The following is a 24,712-nucleotide window of genomic DNA, read 5'->3' as shown; positions in this document are numbered from 1 at the left end:
GAGATTGACAGGAAATATTTTTATGATTCACGTAGCAAACTGGAGCTACAGGGAGCTGGGTTTGGGGTTTCATCTTTCCTTGGATCAGTTTGGACGAAACTCCTGTAGGTTTGGCTTTGGAAAAATGGGTTCTCTTGAGATCGGGGCCTTTAAAGGATACCAGAACAGACTGGTCTATTTCAAATCGTTACTTTCCCCTCTCCCCTAGAGCATGAGAGGGCACGCGCGCGCACACTCACACACACACACACACACACACACACACACACACACACACGTTTACTATAACAACATAGCGGAACCCTGGAGGCAAACTCACAAAAGTTTAGGGGTTCCCTAGGACTGGGCCCCTCCACTGGGTTTCACCCTCTGCCTTGTCCACACTAAGCCTTCAGCAGTTTATCAGTGGGGGCAGGTCTAGCCTTCCTCCCCCAGCACTGGCTCTCATGGTGGCTTTTGTCCATGTGATTCAAACCAGTTAAGTTGTGACACAGAGTCACAAATGGGGGAGCAATGGTCTTCCTTGTGACCTCTCTTCTATCAGTGAGGTTGACTTTTCTGTTTGTTCAGCATGTGTCCATGATTGTGTGCCCAAAGAAAACAGGATGCAGAAACCGGAAGCCCGGGAACCAGTCTTGAGTTCTGGTCCAGGAAGGCTCAGCAGTCCACAGACTCCAGGATAGTGGCAGGGCGGTAACCAGGACACAGGCAACTGAACCTCCCAGCTCCATGACTGTACTCCTTCAGCCCCCATGCTACAGTCTTCTTCACTTACCCTAATCTTTGCTCTCCCTGATGAGGTGCAGTAAATCGGTGTTCACACATGAAATCCAGAAAGAAGAGATGTTTCAAAAGTCATCTTCCCCTTGCCCCTTTTATCTTACACACCACCGTAAAACAGCAGGAGCCCGCTTTGAGGACACTGGAGAAAGTAAGATGGCATTCTTCTTTTTGTTAGTTTGCCCTTAATAACTATAATACTTGAGAACTTGCTGAATCTAAAGTCCTTTAATTGCATGCAACATCCAAAAAATATTCACATCCTGATAGCACCATGATAAAAAATATGTGTTGTGTGTGTGCATGAGTATGTGGGTAAGTAGCTGACTATTGTCATATTTTTTTTATAGCTAACATACACGTTCTCTGTGGGAGGACTGGTTTTGGGATGACTGATTTTATCTTGACTTGACACAGTTGGAGTCATTTTGGGAGGAGGGAGTCTCAATTGAGAAAACACATCCGAAAGCCTGTAGGGTATTTTCTTAATTAGCGATTGATGGGGAAGGGCTCAGCTCATGAGCAACAATAAAGCAGGCTGAACAAGCCAGAAGGAACAAGCCAGTAAGAAGGACTCTATGGCCTCGGCAGCAGTTTCTGTCTCTAGGTTCCTGTCCTGTTTGAACTTCTGTCCTGACTCCCCTCAGTGATGGACTGTAAGTAGAAACTGTAGGTTGAAATAAACCCCCTCCTCCCCGCCTTGCTTTTGAACACAATGTTTCATCAGAGTGATAGAAACTCAGTGACACTCTGTGACCCACTGAAGGTGCCACAGGGCCTCAGACAGGAAAACGAAGACACTGAGATATAAGGCTGGAGATGGGATTTCTGTTGAGGAGATGTGTGGTTTGATCCCTGGGGCCACTGGGTGCTCCCTGGAGTCCATTTAAAAGGCACCAGACAGGCGAGTCTATCTGGCTGAGCCACTCAATTCAAGTCCACTGATGCAGCTGAGATTCCTCTACAGTAGCGTCCTTGTTCAGCCCTCTGTTTGCGGCAAAACGCAGGGCAGTAGGAACTTCTGCCTGCAGGATACAAACAAGCTAGGAGGAAGAAATGTCACATTTCCAGACATGTCCCCAGAAGACTTAGAACATCGAGTTTCTTCAACATCTTCTTCCCCCACCGCACTGCACCTGTCCTATGTACGTTTTTTCCTATGTACGTTTTTTCTCTGAACTTCGGTGTAACCGAGAACAACAAACCACGCCCCCTTTCCACACTAAACTGCAGGGCTCCTGGTCACTGGAGAGACTGTCTGCCGGTGTGTTTTTGAAGGGAAGTGTGTAGGGCACCTGGACCATGGCACCAGAGGAACTGGCATGCAACTAGCAAGGTAGAGCAAGTTCAAACCTGGGAAATCTCAGAACTTGAGACTGGCAGGAGTAGAGCTAGGTCCTTCCCAGTTTCCCTGCCTCAGGGTGCGCACCCAGGTTGATTGCCACCCAGGTTGTCAAGGGCAGTCAGCCACGCAACCAGCACCTGGGCCACCTCTCCATAATAATGAAGCATCTCAGTAACTTTAACCTTCAGCCAATGACCTTCCCTCCCTGGATATTCTCACGCCCTCCCACAAAAACTGTATAACCCTTGGTTCACCCAGAATAAAGGGTTTGCCTTTAAACCCACTCGCAATAAAGAAATACGAACAAGCTAAGATCATCGCAGAGAGTTGCTTCATTAAAGATCGTCGGAGAAGGACCACATCCCGCCTTCACCTGCAGTCTTCAGACTCTGCTTCACCTGCTCCTGGCCTAGTGCGCAATGGCATCCGATGGGAGCCGGGGAGGGGGGTAGAGGTGAATTGTGCACCTGACCGGAACTAGAACCATTTAGCCCTGTCTTCTCCGAGCCTATGTGCTGGTGGTGCCCAGACACCCCAAGAGGAGAGGCAGAACTGGAATAACAACGGTATACTTGAAATATAAAGAGAATGTAAAGCTGACGTCATGTAGCTCAATGAACCGTCTTTAAGGCTGTAGTAATTACCTAATACCAACTGTAGTCACCATTTAATGAGCAGTCACTGTTGCTAGGGCTGGCTGGATCATGTCCGCTTGCTAACCTATAAATAACCAGGGGTAGTATTAGACTCATTCTATACCCAGGAGAGTTCTTTCCCTTTGCTGTCTTCACTCCAGCTACACTTGCTATATCCTGGTCTTTGGGTTTTCTGTCCCTTTTCTGCCACTACTGTTTGCATATACCGATTCAGGCCACTCTACCTGGAAGACAGTTTAGAGCCGTTTCAAGGTATAATTGGACATTGATTGAAATCATTTTCAAATAACATCTGCCTCCAAACTGACACTCTTGAGTTTCGTAAGAACAAGATCTATAAAACGTCTTTTTGCTGACTGCTGTATCATGAGGAGCTAGTGCGATACCAGGGACGGGGTAAGAAATCAATAATATAGAGTCCACATATTGGCAGAACGGTGGGCCAAACTCAATTCTGTCTAAGCCCAAAGCCCAGTCCTTTCATGCTGTGGCTTACTGTCTCCAACACAGTCATATTAATTTAGGAAATGAAATATTAAAAAGCTATAAAACCATGCAAAAAATGGAGCATGGCAGTTAATAGCACCATTGTAATTGCAAAGCAGCGGGTTGGATGACATTGCAAAGTCCTTAGCAGCTGGGACTTGTGGGGAATCCCTGTCCTTGTCTATCATGGAGCACAGAGCAATCGTTCTCTCTCTCTCTCTCTCTCTCTCTCTCTCTCTCTCTCTCTCTCTCTCTCTCTCTCTCTCTCTCTCTCTCCTCCCTGAGAAATATGTGCCGAGTATTTTGTCTCCTTAGCAGCCTAGCACGGACTAATTTCTCAGTCAATGTGTGCCACTTTCTTCCTGGCACACACATTGTTGGAAAATATTCTATGGTAAAAATAAGAAGTTATATGTTTCAAAACGGAAGTCACTTTATACTCCTCAATACAGTGGCTTTCTATCGTTGAAGCTACAGAGGCATCTGGGTGGTACTTACTTTCCAAGGCAAATCATCTAGCCCTGCACTGTATTTGCCAGAGGACAAAGCTCCTAAAATATTCAGCTACCTGGAAGTTCACGATGACTTGAACATCAATAAAAGCATTGCCTTAATTAAAGCTGTGGGGGATTCTAAAAGGAATTCTCTCCTCATTTTATCTCTTTGGTTTTTCCCACAAAGACTTTTTTGAAGCAAAGTTATAAAATCTGTTTCCACAGAAAAGCTGTCCCACGGTCCTTAAAAGAAACCGGAAATGATGTTTATTCTTCAAGTTCTGCATAAATGTCCAGAATTTTCCCATGGGAATTAATCTGTTGTAGTTATTGTAATGTATTACAATATTATGGCAAGATTTCCCAATTATAAACTGTGTTTTAAACTTTCACATTGGAAAGATAACATCTGCTGGTCCATTGTAAAGGCAGCTTCCTAAGCAAGGTGGTTTCCAGTTGGGTTTTTGTGGGAGTCCCCTCTTTATCAAGGGCTACCCTGCTTCTGCTGGAACTCTAGTTAGTTAGCTGAGTGAAGCCTCAGGGAGGAAATAAAAGTGTAAGGCCATGAACCAAACTGACAGGTCAGCCCTGTCCTCCAGTCCACGGAGTTGAAATGGACAATTGTTTGTCTCTAAATATTTTCTCTTATGTTATAGAGACTTCTAATTATTTTTCAGAAGTCATTTCATCATGGCTTGCAGAAATTACTCAGCCTAATGATGACCCAAATCTCTTTTCTCATTCTTTTCTGCTTCCTTTTTATATGAGGTCAGAGTGCATTGCAACCCAAGTTTTTTTTTCTTACTTGCTAATTACTAATATATTGATGAGCATGTAGATAAATATGTGAAAAGCACATCCCAAATTTAGTGGATTAAAATATCAGCTTTGGTGTGGCTCAAATTTCTGATTGATTGGCAATGTATATTGCACTCAGTGGGGCAATTTTCTTGTATCTGCAGTCCTTTGTGAGTTTTTAATCAGCTGTGGGTTGGCTCAGAGCTCTAGGTCTAGGCTGTGGTCGGGGGTAACCAGGCAGGGTAACCAGGCAACTGAACCAAGAGTCCCTGTCAACCATATGTTGACCTAGGTTTGTTTATGTCATCATTGTGAGTTTTAAGACCCAAAGCAGGAAGTCCCAGTGAAAAAATAAAATTATTTAAGCCCTGTTTGGTATTGATCCATAGGTCAAAACAAATATCAAGACCAAGCCCAGAATTAGTGTAGGTAAATCCATTCAAAGGAGACGTGGTGGCAGTGGGGGTGAGGATAACCAAATCAGATCCATTACTGTAGTTCTTAGTCAGTAGTCACACTGTCCTATTCCAACACTCACATCAGTAACCTAAGTCAAAATCAAAAAACAAACTCAACACCCAAGGAAAATCCTCTAGAAGCCTTTCTCTCTTCAACCTGAAATTATCAATTGCCAATGTTCATATATCAGGCCTAGAAGATTTTGATAAAGCTTTACAGTAAATAGGGTAAATATGTAGTTAACTCTTAGTATTCCACAGGGAGCCATTATTTGTGGTATTACAAGGCAAAAATAATCAAGGAATGTTTAGAAGTGACAGTCAGGTTGAGTTGTTCTTACAGCCAATGGTATGGAACTGGTGACCCTGCATGTATACGGGACATAAAAGCAGATGTAAATTCTAGTTCCACCTTATATTTGTTTATTGTATCAAGTGCCATTTCAAGTGAGGAAACATTATGATGTACATTGGTTTATTCCAAACATATTTACAGTCACCATTATTCATTTATGAGTCGATGTAAGACTTCTTGGGCTTCCACATGTGTCTGACATTACTCTGGACACCCAAGACAGCCACTCCTCTGTGTCTGTGATAAAGCACCCTGATAAGGGCAACTTCTAGGAGGAAGGGTTTCTTTGGGCTCATGGTTCCAGAGATGAGAGTCCACAATGGTTGGGAACCATGGCAGCAAACAGCAGGCATGGTGGAAGGAGAGGGTGGCCCACCTTCACTGACTCATTTCTGCATCAGGGAAATCCCACCTGAACCTCCTCAAACAGCCCCACCCACTGAGAGCAAGTGTTCAAATGCCCGAGACTCTGGGGATGTCACTCACACCACCGCAGCATCAGCTCTGTCTTGGAGCTTACGTTTTAATGAGAAAATACACAAGATACAGAAATTACCTGAAATGTAAGATGTGTTTAGGCAATGAGCACCTCCATGCACACAACAAAAAAGGGTGCTGTGGTAGAGACAGAATGGAGACTTTCTTCAAAAGAGTGTCATCGGGAAGGCCTCCCTGAGAAGTTAGCCTTTGAGGGAAAATAAAAACAGTGAGAAGACGCTGTGACCAGAGCAAAGATTTCTTGACAAATGCAATACCAAGAACTAAGGCAGTAAAGTCAGAACAAGGCTGGTCTGTTCCAGGAGAAAAGCTAAACCTGAAAGAAGACTGTACAGGAAACACCAGGAAAGCAGAGAGTCAACAAGGCTGAAAGGGGTGAGCGAGACCTTCTATGTCTTAGTAAGGAGGTCAGATTTAGAGTTCATTCCACAGGTATGGGGCAACCACTAGAAAGGCTTTTAGCAAAGGAAGTTGGTCTGATGTGATGAGAATAGTTTATAAAAGATCCTGCTGGCTGAAGTAGAACATGAGCTACCGAAGGACACAGTGAAGGCTGTCGGAGGCCATTGTGGTGTCCAATCCAGGACTGTGCTGTCCTGAAGTAGGGAGAGAGCAGTGGAGATATTGTATCAGGTCTCACCAATTTGCTGGGTATGGGAGGAGAAAAAGAAGGACGGCACCAAGGGCTGTCCGAGCCTGGGACTGCTGAGCCCTGTTCTAGGCTTAGGGGATGAACTCAAGACATACAGGATTCCCGTCTTGATGTGAACCAATCAATACTTTGTATGATTTGATAAGTACGACTTATTTAAAAGTTGAGGAGCTTAGAAAAATGAAGTATGATTTAAATGTTATCTTTTTAATGTAAGATATCCAGATGGGTAGAATTTAATGAGTAAATAAATATCTGAAGAAAACCCTAGAAGAAAATGCATACATGGATCATCAGAAAAGCTGTTTATGAAACTCAATTTCAAAATAACAAAGAATAGATTTGATTATTTTTTTGAAACTGTCGTATGTCAAGAATGTCACAAACAAGACTAGGCTATAAATGAAAATCCTGGGAAGTCAAGCCACGACATATCCAAGGTAGAGTTGTAAGCCTCCTCTGTAAAGACACATTTTAAAGAAGAGGAAGATGGGCAAAGAGAAAATTTCAAAAAACAAAAAAGTGAATATGCAAGGTTAATGTAAGAAAGACTTCGACTTTACCAGTAACTAATTCTGTACACATTTACAGCATTCATCAGCTGAGGATGGCATAAACCTGAATCCCAGCACTCAGGAAACGAACCAAAGAGTCGAGAGTTGGAGACTGGAATAGCTATCAAGTGAGCCCTGTCTCAAAAACTAAAATAAAATATGAATTCTAAACTTTCAAACTGATAATAATTTAAAAGAAGTACAATAAGTCATGATCACATATTACCCTAGGATTTGGAACTTTTAGAATCTAGAGGCATGGCTAAGGACTTAGCACCTGCTGCTCTTGCAGAGAACCCAGGTTCGGTTCCCAGCACCCACATGGTGACTAGCTACTGTCTGTGACTCCATTGCTGGGGGATCCAATACCCTCTTCTAGCCCCAGCAGGCACAGAAAGAAGATGGTGTGCACACACACAGGCAAAACACCCATGCTCATAAGATAAAAGTAAAATAAATTTTAATATAATTTAAAGTATATCCCCTTTTTCATCCCGTTACTTCACTTTGAAGGTTGTAAGGTCGTAACCACGGTTTGGAACAATTATACATAAACATTCGCTGTAGTGTTGTTTAGAAGTAAAACTCCCTCTCAATAAGGAACTGCTTAAATAAATAATGCTGTATGCATATGGCATATTACAGTGCCGCTAGTTAAAATACATTGTAAGAAAAAAAATTAACCCACCCTGACATATGGTAAATTGTTCACAATATCTTTTATGAGATAAAGGTAAGTTATAAAAGAGCAAACTATGCAGCCACCTTCAGATATGTACCCAGAGTAAATATGTCAGCCATGACAGTCAGCCCGCTGCTTACAATAATTTTATTCCAGAGATAGATTTGTAAATATTTTTGTTTCATTTCTGTGTTTTTGAAAATTTTCACATTGTGCATGCTATATGGCTTTACATTCTACAGAAAAACTATACATCTACACGAGGATAAAGTATTCAAAGGGAAGGCTGCAGATAAAGGCAGAAACCCGGTGTTACCTAGACACTGAAAACAAACAGGAGATCCGTTTGAGCACGGGTGACTGGGTGCAGCCAGGATCTGAGCAAGACACTGTAGAAGTGGAGCTGTAAACACTGCAGGTCCTGTTCCTTATCATCCAAAGGTCAGTCCACACCAGCAACCACATACCAGTATATTGTGAGCCAACGTGGCCAAACTAGTACAAGTGATGGCCGATACCTCTTTTGACCAATGCCTGTTAAATCTCAAAGCCCCTCACCTTTTTCAATGGCCACAGGCTAATTCAACAGTCTGACCCTTTCTGCATGAGTTTAGAATCCTATGGAAGGCACATTATAGACACATCAAACAAGCACTGGGACTCTAGCATCACTGTCAGACCTTCAGTTCATTCAGCATTCCACCTCAGAGAACACAAGTCAACCCTGCCTCACCTTCTCTTGAAATAATAAGGCTACCCAAGACCCAATTTAAGTCAGGTGGTCAGGCCAGGCACATGAGCCATGATGTTGCAAGCTGCCTGGAAGGTTCTGGCACACCCTAAGGGTGTGAGGGGAAAAAAAAAAGTCTTGGGTGCAAAGGTGCTGGCAGAAAGCCAAGACTAAGGAAAAGAAAATTAAAAAATCACAAGCTGAAAGACAACTTAACTTTTCAAAGACAAAACGCAGAGTCCTAGCTGGAGCCGTTTATCTGCAGCACAGTTGGCTAGTAAAGATCTTGCAGCCTGTCACTGACAAAGGTCCCCACCGTCAGTCCACTACTGCAGAGAGCAGGGTACCTGCTGGCCGCAAGGACAGAGTAAACACTCCCAACATGCACTGAGGCACTGGGCGTGGCTCAGGTTGCTCACACCCCCTTCGATGTGCAACCTTGTAATAATTAACTGGGGCTGGGGCTGCGAAACTCTGCCTGGAGCAGCACTGTGGGGCTAGCCATGTGTCCTCCACTCTGACTGCCTGCCTCAGCTCGGAGCAGGTGAGTGATCAGGTGAGTGACAAGGACGCCTGGTCACCCGCAGGCAGCTCCGCCTTCCCACTACTGTAAGGGACGGCTCGCCACCTCAGGCTCCGCGCTGCTTGGTCACAAGAGTCTCCTTTGCCCGGCACAATAGCAGGTGAACTTGGAAGTGGAAGCAAAGAGCCCCACTCAGTCCACACACACGCACACCAGGTAGGGGTGCGGGGAGAATTTGAGAGCGGGTCTAGAGAAACTGAAATCCAGTGTCAGGAAGCGTAAACCGGTGCGTGCATCAGCGCAACCTGAGCCCTGGTGTGAGTTGGCCTTAAATCAGAATTTTTTTCAGAATACTCTCCTAGACAAGGTAAGCACGTGAGGGGGGTAGGACACAGTAGGGGGGAGGGGCGTTTGGAGCAGCAAGGCCACCCTGTCTTCCCCTTTCCCAAAGAGCCAGCTCGTTGACTTTTACCTTAGCTGCTTCTTGTGTTTCAAGTTTGTCATACATGACTGCATCGTAAAGGAAAGATCCTTTAACCTGAGGGGTCAGTTAAATGTCCCTGTCTCAAAAAACCAAAAAAAAAAAAAAAAAAAAAAAAAAATAATGTTCCTTTCTTCGACCTGAAACAAAAAGCCAGGCTAAAGATGAAGCTTAGATGAAGACCTCACCAAACAATGTTAGGATAACCGTCATCCCAAGGACATCCGTGAGTTAGCATCCAGATTCTGAAGCTGGAGAGTCATAGGATCANAAAAAAAAAAAAAAAAAAATGTTCCTTTCTTCAAGGTAAATCAGCTTCACTGAAAAGGGATTGAGATATAATGAAGACCTCACCAAACAATGTTAGGATAACCGTCATCCCAAGGACATCCGTGAGTTAGCATCCAGATTCTGAAGCTGGAGAGTCATAGGATCAAGTCTTGTGTCTGCTACTTACTAGTTTGTCACTTTGAACGTTACTTCCCATATCTAAGCCTCAAAAGTCTGGCATCTATGAAACAAGCATGATACCATGTGTCTCAGGGCGCTTTAGTGGGGATTAAACAGGTGGCCGTTCTTCCACAAATGGCATCGCATCATATGTCACCACCCACAAATCTACAGATCTGTAAAATGGGTGTGACGGGGAGGACAAACTGACCTGAGCTGGACAGACAACACCAGACCCTGAGGATGCTGGAAGAGGAACAGTGCTTGTGAGACTCACCTGGTGACCATGGGCCAGCAGCGGCAGCTCTGTAGTGGTGAAACTGCCTGGCTTCTCCTCACTTCCAAGTGTTTAGCCTACCTGAAGGCCAGTTTAAACTTAAATGCTATCCACTTTTATTTTGTGAAAGTCGTGTTTATTTCTGAGGAAATAAAAAGCATCTGTAGTGAGAAAATTACTATCTATTTTATGCTGTAAAGCCCTGGCCTTTACATTTCACATGAAAGACTTCATTTGAATGATTTTCATCAAATTAGACTATCTGGGCTAAGGCCTTCTGTTGTAGCACATATTGAATGGTTTACAGTCAAATGATGGTGACTTTCCTTTATATGCTTTCAGTCTGGTGCTCATGCTTTGTCAGGCTCTAACTCTTCAGCTTAAATGACAAGGAAGTGGCTTTTTATTATACGGTGTTGTGTAAAGGACACTTTTGTGACTCTTGCTATGAGTTTTATGAATGTTGCTAAATGGTTTACAATGCAAATCATCATTGTCTTAAATGTTCATTTTTCCACTATAGAATTTGAATTTCCTAATGCACATCTAATGAGATACTGACTGAAGAATTTTGGGTAGATTTCTAATGCCAAGCCAACTGACATTTGTTGTGCCATTGGCTTGTAGGATCTAGCAATGCCAGTGCAGTTTGGCTTATAAAATAATCTCATTTATTTAGACTAACTCAGAGTAATAACTAAATATTTTTCGTCTATTATACTGAATATAAACTGTTGAATACAATTTAAAGTATTTGATTTTATATTCCCTAATAATATATCAATATAAAAAACAGTACCCCAAGTAAGATAAATCTGTTTGACTATATTTAATATTTTAATATTGAGATGAATCTCCTTAACCTCATAAAAAACTATCTTCCTAGTTAGCTTATATGCTATACGTATATGTTTATCTGTTGTTACTAAAATATATAACTCTTTATTGCAAATTATAGAATGGCCTAATCAACAACACAGAAAAATAAGGAGGGTTGTATGAAATAATGAACTTTTCTAATTATATTTAAAATAGTGCAGATAACATAGCATTAAATGTTGTACACTTAATGTTGACTCCTATTTTAGTTTCCTGAAATGAATAGCTTATAATTATAATTAAATTAGATGTTTTATGCTAAATCTCCAGTTACTTGTATAAATTCAGGGATTCTGGGGCTTCAGAAACACGGATTTAGGCTTCATGTGAAAATTTTAATTTTTAAAAAAATATTCAAGTCATCCATTCATCTGTTGAAGGACATCCATCAGCCGCTTGGCTTCCTTTTCCTGGCTAGAGTGAACACAGCTGAGCAAGTGTCTCTGGGATGGATGTGGAGTCCTTGGGCATAGGGCAGGGACTAGTGGAGCTGGGTCAGGTAGTAATCTGACTTTCAGCTTTTTGAGAGTTCTCCATGCCGGATTCCACAGTGGTGACATCGGTTTGCATCCTATCCAACAGTGAATGTGGGGGATCCCTGTCTCCCACATCTTTACCAGCATCTGTTGTCGGTTGTTTTCTTGATCTTGGCCATTTTGACTGGAATACAACACCACCTCTAAAAAACTTTAATTTGCATCTCTCTAATTGCTACGAATGTTGAACCCTTTTGAAGATGTACTTTAGCCATTTGCATTTCTTCTTTTGAGAGCTCTCGCTGAGGACTTGTGTGGTTAGTTTTCCTCAACTTAACACAAACCTAGACGTGTCTTGGAAGAGGAATTGTGGAATATCAATTGAGGAATTGCCTTTATCAGATGGGCCTGTAGACAAGAGTGGGGGCATTTTTTTGATTAATGATTGATGTGGAAAGGCCCATGCCACTGTGGATTTATATATATATATATATATATATATATATATATATATATATATATATAATTTATACATATATACATATATGTGCATGTGTAATATATTAAATATCTATATTATAAATTGTATGTAATTACTTAATAAAGGATATATAATTATTTAATACACATATACGTATACATATATAATAATATACACTTATAATTATTTATATGCATACATACATATATACATACATACATACATCAGGCTGAGCAAACCATAGGAGGCAAGCAAGTAGGCACCATTTCTTCTTGGTCTCAGCTTCATTTCCTGTCTACAGGGTCCTGCCATGAGTTCCTACCCTGACTTCCATTCATGGTGAATTAGAAACTTTAAGTGTAAAGCCTTTCCTGTCCACATGGTTTTTAGTAATGGTCTTCATCATAGCAATAGAGAGAAAACTAGGACAAATCTGTGTCCTGCTTTTAGCTGGCTCGTTTGTTTTCTTGACTCCGTGGGTTTTTAAATAGTTCTCTATGTTCTGGGTATTAACCCTCTAGCAAATGAGTAGCTGGCAAATGCACGTGACCCTGAATGGCTTCAGAGGTCGGATTTATAGTTACGGCTCTGTCCATGTGCATGGATAATGATAATTTAAGAAGGACAGATTGTGATTTTAGAGGGGGTAGCATGAGAATAGTTAGTCAGAGGAGAGAGTAGGTAGAAATGATATAAATGCAATCCGTACTCATGTATAAAAAAAAGAAGAATGTGTTTTAGCAAAATAAAAATGAAATATTCAAGTATTAACAACATGTGAAAAGCACTTCTCAGTACTCTCTCAGGCATTAGAAATCTATGGTAGAGAGCTATTCTTTTTGCAAAACTAAACCCGTGTCTGTCAAAATAGTGCTCCCCCAACCTCTGGTACCCTGATTCCAGCTGATGGTCTTAGGGATGACTCCTCATGAGAGGCCAGGACTGTGTGGAAGGCAATGTTCACTGTTACTCAGGGCCCAGTCAGTTGGAGACTTGAAAGAAAACGTGTTGGTGATTTTACAGCCAGTAAGTGAATAGGAAAAGTAAGCCATGCCCCTCAGGACATCAGCTTTTAGAATTTCCTTTTGGAACCTCAGAGGCAGCAGAGAATCCTTGAACCTGGCCACCACAGCTGCAGTTGCTGACTGAGGGGAAGAAGATGCCTGCAGTCCCCAGTTGATGATCAGCTTGCCTATTCTTCTAATCCTGTTCTCCTCATGTCCCCAAGGCACTCTGAGGGGAATACAGTGCACTGCACGAATGCCATGGAGCCATGCAGTAGATTTTAGGGACATTCATATGAACGAAGAGCACCGGCCTACTCAAATGGACCCATACCATCTTTAGTACTGCCTTAAATTCACAAATTAAGATTTAAAAAAAGTTTAAAACCAGGTCTGGTTACACATACCTGTAGTCATAGCACTTTGGAGGTGGAGGAAGGAAGCTCAGGAATTCAAGGCCGCTCTTGAATTCTGAGACAACTGACAATCACCTCTACAACCAAGCCACTGTAGAAGAGAAAATTATAGAGCCAAGCATTTCCTGGAAACCATATTTCTATAAGCCCTCTTCCGTCTTTCAGAAACCGGATGGTGCATGGAGTTACAGACAGTTTAGAGCTACGTCTCGTTTCCCCTAAGAGGGAACTGCTTGCAGCTATGCTCTTCCGTCCTCCAAGTTTTGGAGAAAACATCTTTATTTTAGAGCAAAGTACATATTTGTACACTCCCAATGCTTCTTCAAACTACAACAACTTTCTCTTTTAAAAAAAATAATGCCATTTGTATAGACCTTAATATAATCTCACCTCACAATTAAAATGCATAGCTCTACTTCCCATGTGATACTTCTGGGATTATTTTTGTTTCTTAATTACTTTCATTGTAGGCAAAAGTACACGGTAAGATAAGTTTCTTACATATGTTTTGAAAGCGTATGTATGAAATCAAGAGGAAAATCATCCTCTTCGAGAGCTTAATTTTTGTTATTAACACTTTAATGTTCCCCTATAGGTTGAGTATACTTAATATTTTATGAATTTTTATATGTATGCCTCATAGACTGACTCTAAATGATGAAAATGTCATAACAATCCTGCTGAGAAGAATCTGGTAGTTGACTTGAGGAAAATAAGGTCTGGGAAAATGAGAAAAGAGAGCAGTTAAGTGATTAGCAAGCTGTGGGTGATCTATTATAAAAGCTCAGAAGCCAGCGAAATCCTGGGGGTGCAGCAATATTGTTTTGTTTTAGTTTTCTGTTTAGCTCTTTTTCAAAGAACCTGACCCACCGGCTAAAAATTCAGCCATAGGCTACATTTCTATACCCAGCATGGCAGCAACCTCAGAGAAGACACTCAAGAAACAGTTCATTGGATATTCGGATGAGTGGACCGAAATATCCACTGTTAAATAAGTAACCACTGAAGGCGTCCATGGTCGGGCTCGGGACGGCATCTTAACTCGTCTATTTGCATTCATTGGGACTTGGTTTCCCTTCCTCCTCCCTGCACCTCTGGCCTCCTTCTGGTGACTGGCAAATCCAGGCATGCCTATCTGTAAGCAGGAACAAAGAGCTGGAGGAAGTGAACCCCAAATCCCTCTTCATTATTTTCTCAATTCCCAGGGCAGTCCACACACTGGTGCTGTCTGTCACCATCTCTGAAGGCTCCAGATCTGTCTGTCAGCTAAAAATGATCCTACTTCCCTGGGCATCTCCCATCCCGGCTCCCCTTCATTAAACCTGCCTGTTGTCCCCAGGGCTCTCTAAGGCTTGATTACCTTGTCAAATTTTCTCTCTTTTGAAATCCATCCTATAGGGCAAAATGGAAAGGTAAATAACCAAGCTTATTAAACCAGTGCTCTTATTTTGCATGTGATCTAAGTCAGTCAATTCTCGCCCCTGGGCCTGGTAGTGACAATGACTCACTGTCCAAGCAAAGCGAGTGTTTGTAACAACCGTCCTCCTTCTCAGGCCATAGCCCATTGTGTTCCACCAAAGAACTGGATGCCCGAAGTAGGACCTCAGAAAGTTCTAGACTTACAGTTCTTCTCCCTTGTTTTCCTTCATCCTCTTTAGCTGTGCTTCTTCTTCCTGGGTTTTTGTAATAACTGATTCAAAGCTTTAACCTCTCAAGTCTTACTAATTTAGAAGATTTTCATTAGAATGCCCTAAGGCTTCGTTTGCTGAGTCATGGTGACCAGGACTAAGAGCGAGAAGGAAAACAATCTGAATTTACAGATCCATGCTTCCCTCTGAGTAAACTAAGTGACTGAGATATTACCATTCTCTTCCTTTTTAGTTATTGGGACTCTGAACATTTTATTAGGCAGGTTGGGGATCATGCATGTTCAATATTATTTTTGTTCAATTATCATACCCTACCTACATACACAGTTTTAAAAAATTCTTGTCCACAATTTCTCTTCTTAGCCTTCTTTACCAAGGCTCTATCTTCCAGAGTCTATCTGCTGTGCTTTACTTTAGCACAGATCACAGTCTGACGGTCTACTTGAACAATGGTTGTTTGGCCTCCATAATGGTATTTCGGACTTTCTATGAATACAGAGAGATGGGACTGACAGAAAGCTGATGCAATGAATCTTTGGCCCATCACTTCTTTTCACTGCACCGTCACATGGCACTTCCACTGACAGCCTTTACTTCTAAATGTCCTCAGTGCATGATGAGAATTTGCCCTCTGGCTCGTAAATGATGGCTTCTGGGTCATCCTAACAGTGGGAAAGAAAGCTCTCCAGGTCTTGAATTCAGTTTATATTAAAAGTACAGTCAGAGAAAACTTAACGTGCACTTATGATAAAAGGAAGCCTAATTGGACAGATGGGGAAGAATTGTGGAGCAGGAAGTAGTAGAGTTGAGAGGAAACTGATGCTTCTATTACATCCAGGTGGCTCGAAAGGCTGTTAGACGGCTTAGTAGAAACTTGGTGGTAGCATGAGTCTAGAACTCATGTCCTAGCAGGAACTTAGTGGCTTGGTCCACAGAATCATTTGCTTGGAATTATAGCTAGAGAAGTTAAGCTAGAGTTGACTGTTGAAGCTGCTGGTATTTAAACAGTACATAAGGAAGTCAGCAGAACAGACTAAGATGCTGAGAGCCCCAAGGTGACAGGAAAACAGAGCAAAGTCGCCATGGCTATTTTCATCTCAGAAGCCTAAGAAGAAAGTATATGGGGGGAAGAGAAAAATCAGTCTCATCTAATGCTTCTTTGAGTCAGACAAAATGGAGAATTTAACAAAGTACAGATGATTCAAGTGTGGAAGGAGAGGCACTGGATGGGGTAAACTAAACAAATAGATGATAAATAACACCTAAGTAGATCCAGGAGAAAGAATGTAGTGTTTGGGCCACATCACCATCACTGGAGGACCTTGGTATGAGATACCTCCAGTGTTTTGTTGTAGGTTCTAAGAATGAAAAAATATAAAATAATACTCAAGGTTTAGAAGCTAGCACAAAGGTCTGTGTGGCCAGACATTCAGATCCATCAAATCCTGTGGATGTGTGATTGCAATTTGTTAGGCTCGAGGACAAATTGTGTCTTCATTGGAAGGCAAAGTAGCATGGAAATGATTGTAGCTAGAATTTGTCCCTTCTGGTGTGAGTCCTCCATGACACAGGCTTTGGCTGATGGTGTGCCATGGAAGAGTATTCATAAGTAGAACACCAACCGTGATTTGAACAAGGCAAGCATAAAGAGACATAAGACGTAAGTCAGTATGTCAATTTTGGAAGCAGAAAGCCAGAATCAGAGCAGTACAGACAAAAAAGAAGTAGGGAGATGTAAAAAGAGGTCCCCATATGGCTGAGAGACATCTGGACCTACAGTGAAGATTGCTTTGTGGTCAAGCTGAATAGATGAGGGGAGATTTGATGGTATGAAATTTCATTGCATAAGACCTGTCACTGAAGAAGTGCTTCAGGGCTGAGTTTGTAAAGATAGGTTTGAGAACAAGTAAAGAAAACGTAAATACCAAGTTAAGAGACTTAGGCTATGTGTACTAAGCAGTAAATCCTGGAAGGTTGGCACTAAGAGAATAATGTAATGGTCAGAACTGTAGAAGAGTCTTTTTTTTTTTTTAAGACCACAGTAAACTACTCAGCTTAGATTGTGATGCAAGATGCCTGTGTATATAGCAAGGATTTTATAAGACTAGAGAAATAACCATTTAACTATTAGTCTCCTTTCCTTCCTTTCCCTTCCCCTTCCCCTTCTCCCTCTTCTTCTCCTTCTCCCTCTTCTTCTTCTCCTTCTTCCCCTCCTCCTCCTCCTTCTTTTTTCTTCTTCTTCTTCTCCTCCTTCTTCTTTCTTCTCCTCCTTTCTTCTTCTATGTCTTCTCTTCTTCCTCCTCTTTCTCCTTCTTCTCCCTCTCTTTCTCCTCCTTCCTTCCTTCTCCTCCTCCTAATCTCCTTGTTCTTCTTCCTCCTCCTCCTCCTCTTTCTCTTCCTCTTCCTCTTCCTCTTCTCCTCTTTTCTTCCTTTCCCTCCTTGTATCCCAGGGAACTAGGATATGTAATGTCTTCCATTCTTCTTACCCTACCCAAACAGTCTGCTATGAAAGTAAAAAATATCCCATATAGGTTCCATTTGTTAAGAAAATTAAAATTTTCTTTCCAGCCCAGCTTTTGATTCTGAATATAGTGCCTATGATTCTTCAGGCTCAAAGCAATGATAGCTGCATATGTATCTATGCAAAACAGACTAAGCAGAAAATATACTTAATACTTGCGGCTCACACCCTAGTGCCATATATTTGATCTCATAACAGAGATGATTGATGATATCTGATCTCGGGTTCCAGTGCCTGCAGGAGAGTTGGAGCCTATTGTGTCATATGAAGACAGTTCTCTAGCCAGAACTTGACTTCAGAGCCTGGAATCTTGTCCATTTCCAGGGTCCAGCCACTTCTGGTTAGGTTGCTGCAGTGTAACAACTGTAATTCCTCATACAGATTTAAAGCCTTCTCATATACATTAAAGACATAAGCAAATACTCAATTTAAGTAAGAAACTAACCTAAGGATGTCTCCCAGCAGCAAAGCAGTAATATTGCTTTAATGTTTCAGGGCACCCTCAGATCATCTTGGGAAGGGAAAAAGGATGACAGCAATGGATCACCAGTTCCCTTCTTGGATCGTTGTCGATGAGAGCACATCCATAAGCAGGTAACCATACACCATATGCCTGTGTGATATGTTAGTCTGCTCTAGCCACTGGTAGGATATGACATTCAGAGCTTCTATGACCTATGACCAACAAGATCAGTGCTGTGAATCACTAGGTAAGATATTAGCTAAGACTGCTAAGCCATACCCCGTCATAGAATGGCTACTCAGACTTCATAGACATTTACCTGATTTCACTTAAAATTATATGTCAGTTTTAATAATTCACTCATGAAGACTGAGTTAAGGAGATAAAGTTGCTCATATGTGGTATCACTTCACTCAGAGTTTATTATGAGGCCATTAATTGCATGTTTAGTCCTTAGCTCTCTCGAGTTTTCTCTGTCTCTCTCTGTCTCTCTCTCTGTCTCTCTCTCTCTCTCTCTCTCTCTCTCTCTCTCTCTCTCTCTCTCTGTGTGTGTGTGTGTGTGTCTTTCCATTTCTTGCACATTCCATTTTCCTCCTGTCGTGAGATTGCATAAGATATGGGCAACATCCTTACCTAATTTCCTATAAACAGTATATAGTGTATTTTATTGCTTTGGGAACAGAAGTTTAAAAACTAAAAGGATGAGAGTTGAACCTGGCTGAGCCAGGGCAGATGCTGAGAAAGAGAAAGTGGTAACACAGACTCAAATGGTACCCAAATGTGCCCAAGTCACAGTGGGTGGGGGGGCTGAGGTGAGGGTTGACTGCCACTGAGGAATGCCAAGGTTGTAATGCCACTGAGGTTGAATGCCACTGAGGAATGCCAAGGTTGTAAAACAGAGTAGCAAAGCGAATGGGACACAGATGTGGTCAAAAGCCACCACGAGAGGATAAAGACGAAATGTAAGAGTGGAAAGGAACGTAAAGGGAGATGTTTCCTTCGTTCAGTACTCAGATGCTTGCTGGCTGCTTGCTGTAGAAGGACTGGACTGAGCACTGAGCATCCACAATAAATCAAGCAAAACCTTTACTTTCAAAGTGCAGAGGGTACTGTCAGTGTGAAGATAGATGCTTAGATAAAGGCAACACAAAATAAAGCAGCAACAGTGAATGAAGAATCTGGAGGCAGACAGACAGGGAGGATCTAATCCAAGGAGGTACTCAAGGAAGGCCGGAGTAAAGACACAGGAGTGGAAGGAAAAGCTTCAGGTAACGGTCATGGGCATCCCTCCCTCTGAAACAGATGTATGCTCACAGTACTCATTTACCTGGCCAGCATAGATGAATTAAAGTCGAAAGGGAGTAAGCAAAGCTGAGGGCAGAGACACAGAGTGTCCAGGACAAGAACGCACAGAGTTTTGGAGGCCGGGGTGAAACTTAGCCTTTTTTACCAAAGAAGATGAGAAGCTTGTCACTGATTTGGAATATGCCAATGAGGAACTGGAGAAACGGCTCCGGGGTTAAGAGCACCGACTGTTCTTCCAGACCCGGGTTCAGTTCCCAGCAACCAGATGGTGGCAGATTTGTAAATTAACTATTTCTATCCCCACCTAGCTTCCAAATGAGTGAGACTCTGGCTATGATTTATTTATTTAGCTTTGCACGATTACTGGTTGATTGCCCCTGATCTAATTCTCTAATGCTAGACTGGCTACTTCCCCAGCTGTGTCCCCCAAATACTTGCTGTGTGTGTTTCTCCCGGGCTATTCCTGTTCCAGCAGGCTGTCCTCAGGCTGTGCTCCACCAGCACAGTCTCTCACTCAGGCATGTGCTCCTGATCCACCATATCGAATGGAGACCTCCTGCTCTCTTTGTCTTCCTACTCCTTCAAGCCCCTTCTCCATTCACTCTTCAATTCCGCATGGCCCCTGCCTGCGACTGAAATTCCACCTGTTTCTGTTCTTTCCAGTAATTGGCTGTAGCCACTTTTATTTAACCAGTAGTTTTAAATGGGGGAGCAAGGTCTACACAACAAGGACTGGTGGACATGGGAATCCACTTGTCTCAGGGCAACCAGATCTTGGGGTGCAGAATTCAGCATTCATAAAGCAGCGCCAGACCCCTCCATCCCCGCAACACAGATTCTATTTTACAAAGCTGAGGCCACACTGTATCTTTTTTACAGGCCCATCATTAGATTTTAAATATTCTCCTGTACCACTGGAGGAAATCCTCCTAAAATGTTTGGAATGATATGGCAGCATTCAGTGACAGAAACACCATCCTGATTTCTGTCTTCACGATGGCTGTAGTTCTGTTTTGACACATCAAGCTGGTTGGCAGAAATAGCTCTAAATCAATATTTGCAAATAATGTAAGGTTACTTCTACAAATGCCATCAGCTGAAGGTCTCACAGCCTCTCTTATTTTTAACAGGAGTGTTTGGCTCTAGTGGTTACAATGTAAATCACTTGAGGTGGGGGCTCCTGATTTTTTTGCATATGTTTTATGACAGTTGCCAGGTGGGTGAACCTGGTGTAGGAAGTGATTATTAAATGTGACATAGATGCACATCCTTAACACTTATGGGTAGTATTAAGAAAATATAAGTATACATGATCTTTGCTTTCACAAATATTACTTAGAGAAAAATAACAAAGGGGAGCAAAATCAGTTATAAAATTACTGGCAATGGATAACACCTTAAATTGACCTAAATTATTAAAACAGTAATGCATAATTAGCTCCACAGTACTGCCACAGCCCTGCATCAGACTGTATTTAGATTCCTATTTTCTTTCTTTTTGTGGGGGAGGGGAAGGAACGGTTTATTTTGGCTTGCCAGTACATCTGTTTTCTTACACATTAGCCTTAACGCCTAATATCTAAACTTAGCATTTCCCCCTCTCCGAAAAATATTTTGACAAGGGTTTTCAAATACCCAGCTGTAATATAGAGAAAAATGAATGCATTGCGAAACCTATGCATAGCTATCCCCACAGTGTTACCTATTGGCAATTAAATATGTCACGTGAAAACACACATGGTGGGGGGGGGGTGTTCCCAAAGATGCTACGATTGAAGTGAGCTTTATTTTTTTTAATCTTTGAATCGGTCAATTGCAGAACTTAGAGTTTTAGCTTCCATAGCATGGATGTCCTTTAGGCCATGGGCTCTATGTGTGCTCACTGGAGCCCCGTATGACTGAGCATCATCAGGAAGCAGCACCATTCCACAGACGCTGTGCATCAAGACATCAAGTGCATCTGTGCATCAAGACAGACCTTTTCAGTATGCAGTCTGCAGAGCACTTGATGCTGACTCGGAATTCACCAACAGTGTAGATGCTGGGCTCTGTCCCAGCCCTGGTCAGGTGACTCTCCCGCATGCTGTACTCAGTGAGCTGAGCAGAGGAGGCAGAGATGGAAGTCTGGGTGTTTCTAACTTCCTGTCACAAAATTCCCGAAACTGTAAGAAATCTCTGCAAAACTGTCATTGAAAATTATACCAACGCTGCTAGCTAATTATGGTATCTGGTATACACACAACCGGCAAACAGCCCCCACTTGTTTACTCTCTCAAAGACTTTTCAGCTCCCCATCTGCATTTGGCATCATAGTAAGCAAAACCAGAATTGTCAACATATTAAGGGTTTTTTGTTTGCCTGAGCTGAAATGCAGGAAAGTGTTAGACGTTGATATTAAAATAGATTTTAAAATATGAAAAAGTAGTAGCAACCTAATTGAAAAATTTGGTTTTAGCACATTCGATGAGAATTAACATATGATCTATAAAACAAGAGGCCCTGTGGGTCATGGCACCACAGCCAGTAAAGCGCTTGTATCTTAGGACTGGGTGACAGTTTGTTTCCAGACCTCCTGACTTAAGGGTGTTGGCACCAGTTCCTTTCATACTCCAGTGACTACGGTTCCAGTTGACGCTTCATTGCCTGGAGTCACCACTGTGCTGGGTGCCCATGCAAATATTCCAAATTAAATATGGTTCCATTTGGTTGCTTTCAAAGAGCCTTCATTCTACCTTTTTAAAATTAGGACACTTGAGAAGTGAGTAAATACCAGCCCTGTATTTAAGACAAACAAAAACAAAAAGTCCACTCCAGTTTCAAATGCCGGTCAGATTTCAGAACCTGTTAGGTTTTTCTGTGCTTCTTAGAAACTGGTATCAACCCCTCACAGGCCAAGACTCACATGCGTATTCTTGTCCTTAGTAATAAGCTTAATTAGCATGACGTCATAAGTCTGCATAGAAAGTACATAATTCCTCATAGGTTCTTGTTCCAGGCATGCTAGCTAACACCCTTTGCTGAGACAAAAGAACCAGCCACCTACATTACAGTTCTAAGCACAAATTATACACAAAACGACCATGTTTCTGAGGCTGCCTCCTACCTGTTTCAGAGAGCCAGAAGGCATTGTTAAGATGGGAGCCCAGAGTCTCCTGCTCAAAGGAGAGAGCACAGGTCCAGCCAGCCCTGAAAACATATCTATAAATAGACAGTATTACTCTCAGGAAGACAGCTTCTAGGTTTAGTGAGGATGTGGTACACCTCTCTAAGGTTTTTGGGTTTTGGTTTGTTTTCTTGTTTTTTAAATAAAGAATTAAGAGTTTAAAATGAGCTAGAGACAAAGGGGTTTGAAATGTGTTTAGGACCTCCCTGCCCCACCCTCACCCCCCTTGCTTTAAAGCATGGACATTTTTCCATGTAGAGGCCACTTTTAAATTTTCACAGTATTATTACTGATGGTCTGGTGAAAATAAGAGATTATTTTTTTGTTTTGTTTTTTTTTTGTTTTTTTTTTTGTTTTGGTTTTTTCGAGACAGGGTTTCTCTGTGTAGTCCTGGCTGCCCTGGAACTCGCTCTGTAGACCAGGCTGGCCTCGAACTCAGAAATCCGCCTGCCTCTGCCTCCCAAGTGCTGGGATTAAAGGCATGCACCACCACGCCCAGCGATTATTTTTAAAAACTGAATGATGCACATGGCACTACATCATAGAAAGTTCAGCAGTGTCACCAGATATGCAGAAAGATGGTGCTTGTTAAAAAAATTTTATAGCCAATATTTCCCAAAGAGCATATGGATTTTCAGTAGTCATTGGGTATATCAAAGGCAGTCCCCACTACCACCAGTAAAGTTTATCTGCTCTGTAGTCTCTCATTCTATCACTTCAGTGGATTCAAAAGAACAAGGTCTTTCCAAGATTTACAGAAACTTGCCCAGAGTCTGAAAGTCAAACTTCAACCCCACTTCACCCCCACCCCACACCCCCGTTTTTATGTCCTCTATAGAATTTACTTGAATTTCTAATGTCTTCATTGCACTGGTAAAAAGATACCCACCTTCCTACCCGCAACAGTAGACTGGGATTCAATTTTCCATATTTCAGTCCCTAAACAAATGAGGTCTGAGAGTGTGCCTTGAGCCAGAAGCTGTTGCCAGAATAAAAGCTAGGGTGTTGGAATAAAGCAGGACCCTTCTAGAAGGAGCTTGCTGGCTGATGCTGCAGCTCTCAACTTGCCCAGAAAGTTCCCTGGAGGCCAGGCCCTTCCTGGGTCTGCGTTCGGGACTGGGGTGGGGATCTGCGTGGCTAAGTTCCCAGATAGTTCGGCTGCTGTGCTCTTCGGGAAGTCCCGGTCTAAGGTGGCAAAACTAAGTGAGGTAAACACTCTGGAGGGACAGGATCCCACCTTCCTGACTTCAGGGAGAGGCTGTATGGACCAGAGAGAGAGCTAACCACAGGATGAAGAGGTATGTGGCACAGGAAGTCTCCAAATCCTGTGGCCAGTACAGCAAGCAACATGTTCCAGGCTAGCTGAGGTGCAGGACACACAAGAGAATATATTCTCTTTACATTAAAAATACTTACTTTATTTAAATGGATGTCCTGTCTACAGGTATGCAAACCTGGTGCCTACAGAGGCCAGGAAAAGGCCTCTCCTTCTCTGGGAATTAGATTCTCTGGGAATGGAGTTGTGAGCTTCCCTGTGGGTGCTGGGAATCCTACCCGTGACCTCTGGAAGAGCAGAAGTTGCTCTTAACCTCCGAGCCATCTCTCCAGATCCAAAACCATCTCTTAAAGGAACACTAAGAAAGAAAGCCAGAAGAGGAACCAGGCAAGATCATTCAGTGCCACGACAAGGATCGGAGGATTTTACTCAAAGAGCAAGAGAAAGACATTTAAGGACATTGAACAAAACCGATGATACCATTGGACATGTTCTAAGCTCAGAGGAGATCCTGTGAGCCATAGACAGGTGTTACTCAGTTGGTTAGTGTATTTATTTTAAAATGAGAAGAATCAGTAGTCAGTCATGAAGGCAAAGCAGGTTACAGTGGTTGCGAGCCTGTGTGCTGTAAAGCTCCCGCCTGGAGCGACTCCGCTTGCTCAGTGGCCCTGAGAATCATGGTCAACTTCCAGCAACAATCTCACAGGCCTGGTGTGGCTGGATGGCTTACAGGAAACTAGTGGACTACTTCTCTAAGTAGAATAGCCCAATCGATTCCCACTCCAGACGGAGCAGGGAGGGCCGTCGAAATGAGAAGCACTGTTGCCCTTCATTCTTAGCAGGCACAGAGCCCCTCACTG

At 42.5% G+C, this 24,712-nt stretch overlaps 1 protein-coding gene across 6 annotated transcripts in view; it reads left to right on the top strand.

Annotated features, from left to right (window-relative positions):
- Nucleotides 1-8,945: 8,945 nt before the first annotated feature.
- Nucleotides 8,946-24,712, top strand: part of Rassf6 (Ras association domain family member 6) — a 39,312-nt gene continuing 23,545 nt past the window's right edge. For 2 of the 6 annotated variants that reach the window (XM_029477926.1, XM_029477922.1), the window contains exons 1-2: nt 8,955-9,044; nt 18,141-18,239. In XM_029477926.1, the coding sequence (XP_029333786.1) occupies nt 18,175-18,239 (65 nt within the window). In that variant the 5' untranslated portion in view covers nt 8,955-9,044; nt 18,141-18,174. The other 4 variants (XM_029477924.1, XM_029477923.1, XM_021163329.2 and 1 more) reach the window with 4 other exon arrangements.

Source organism: Mus caroli, chromosome 5 (genome assembly GCF_900094665.2).
Source record: "Mus caroli chromosome 5, CAROLI_EIJ_v1.1, whole genome shotgun sequence".
NCBI lineage: Eukaryota > Metazoa > Chordata > Mammalia > Rodentia > Muridae > Mus > Mus caroli.
The sequence above is the reverse complement of the archived record's forward strand: the minus strand, read 5'-3'. Positions and strand labels throughout refer to the sequence as shown.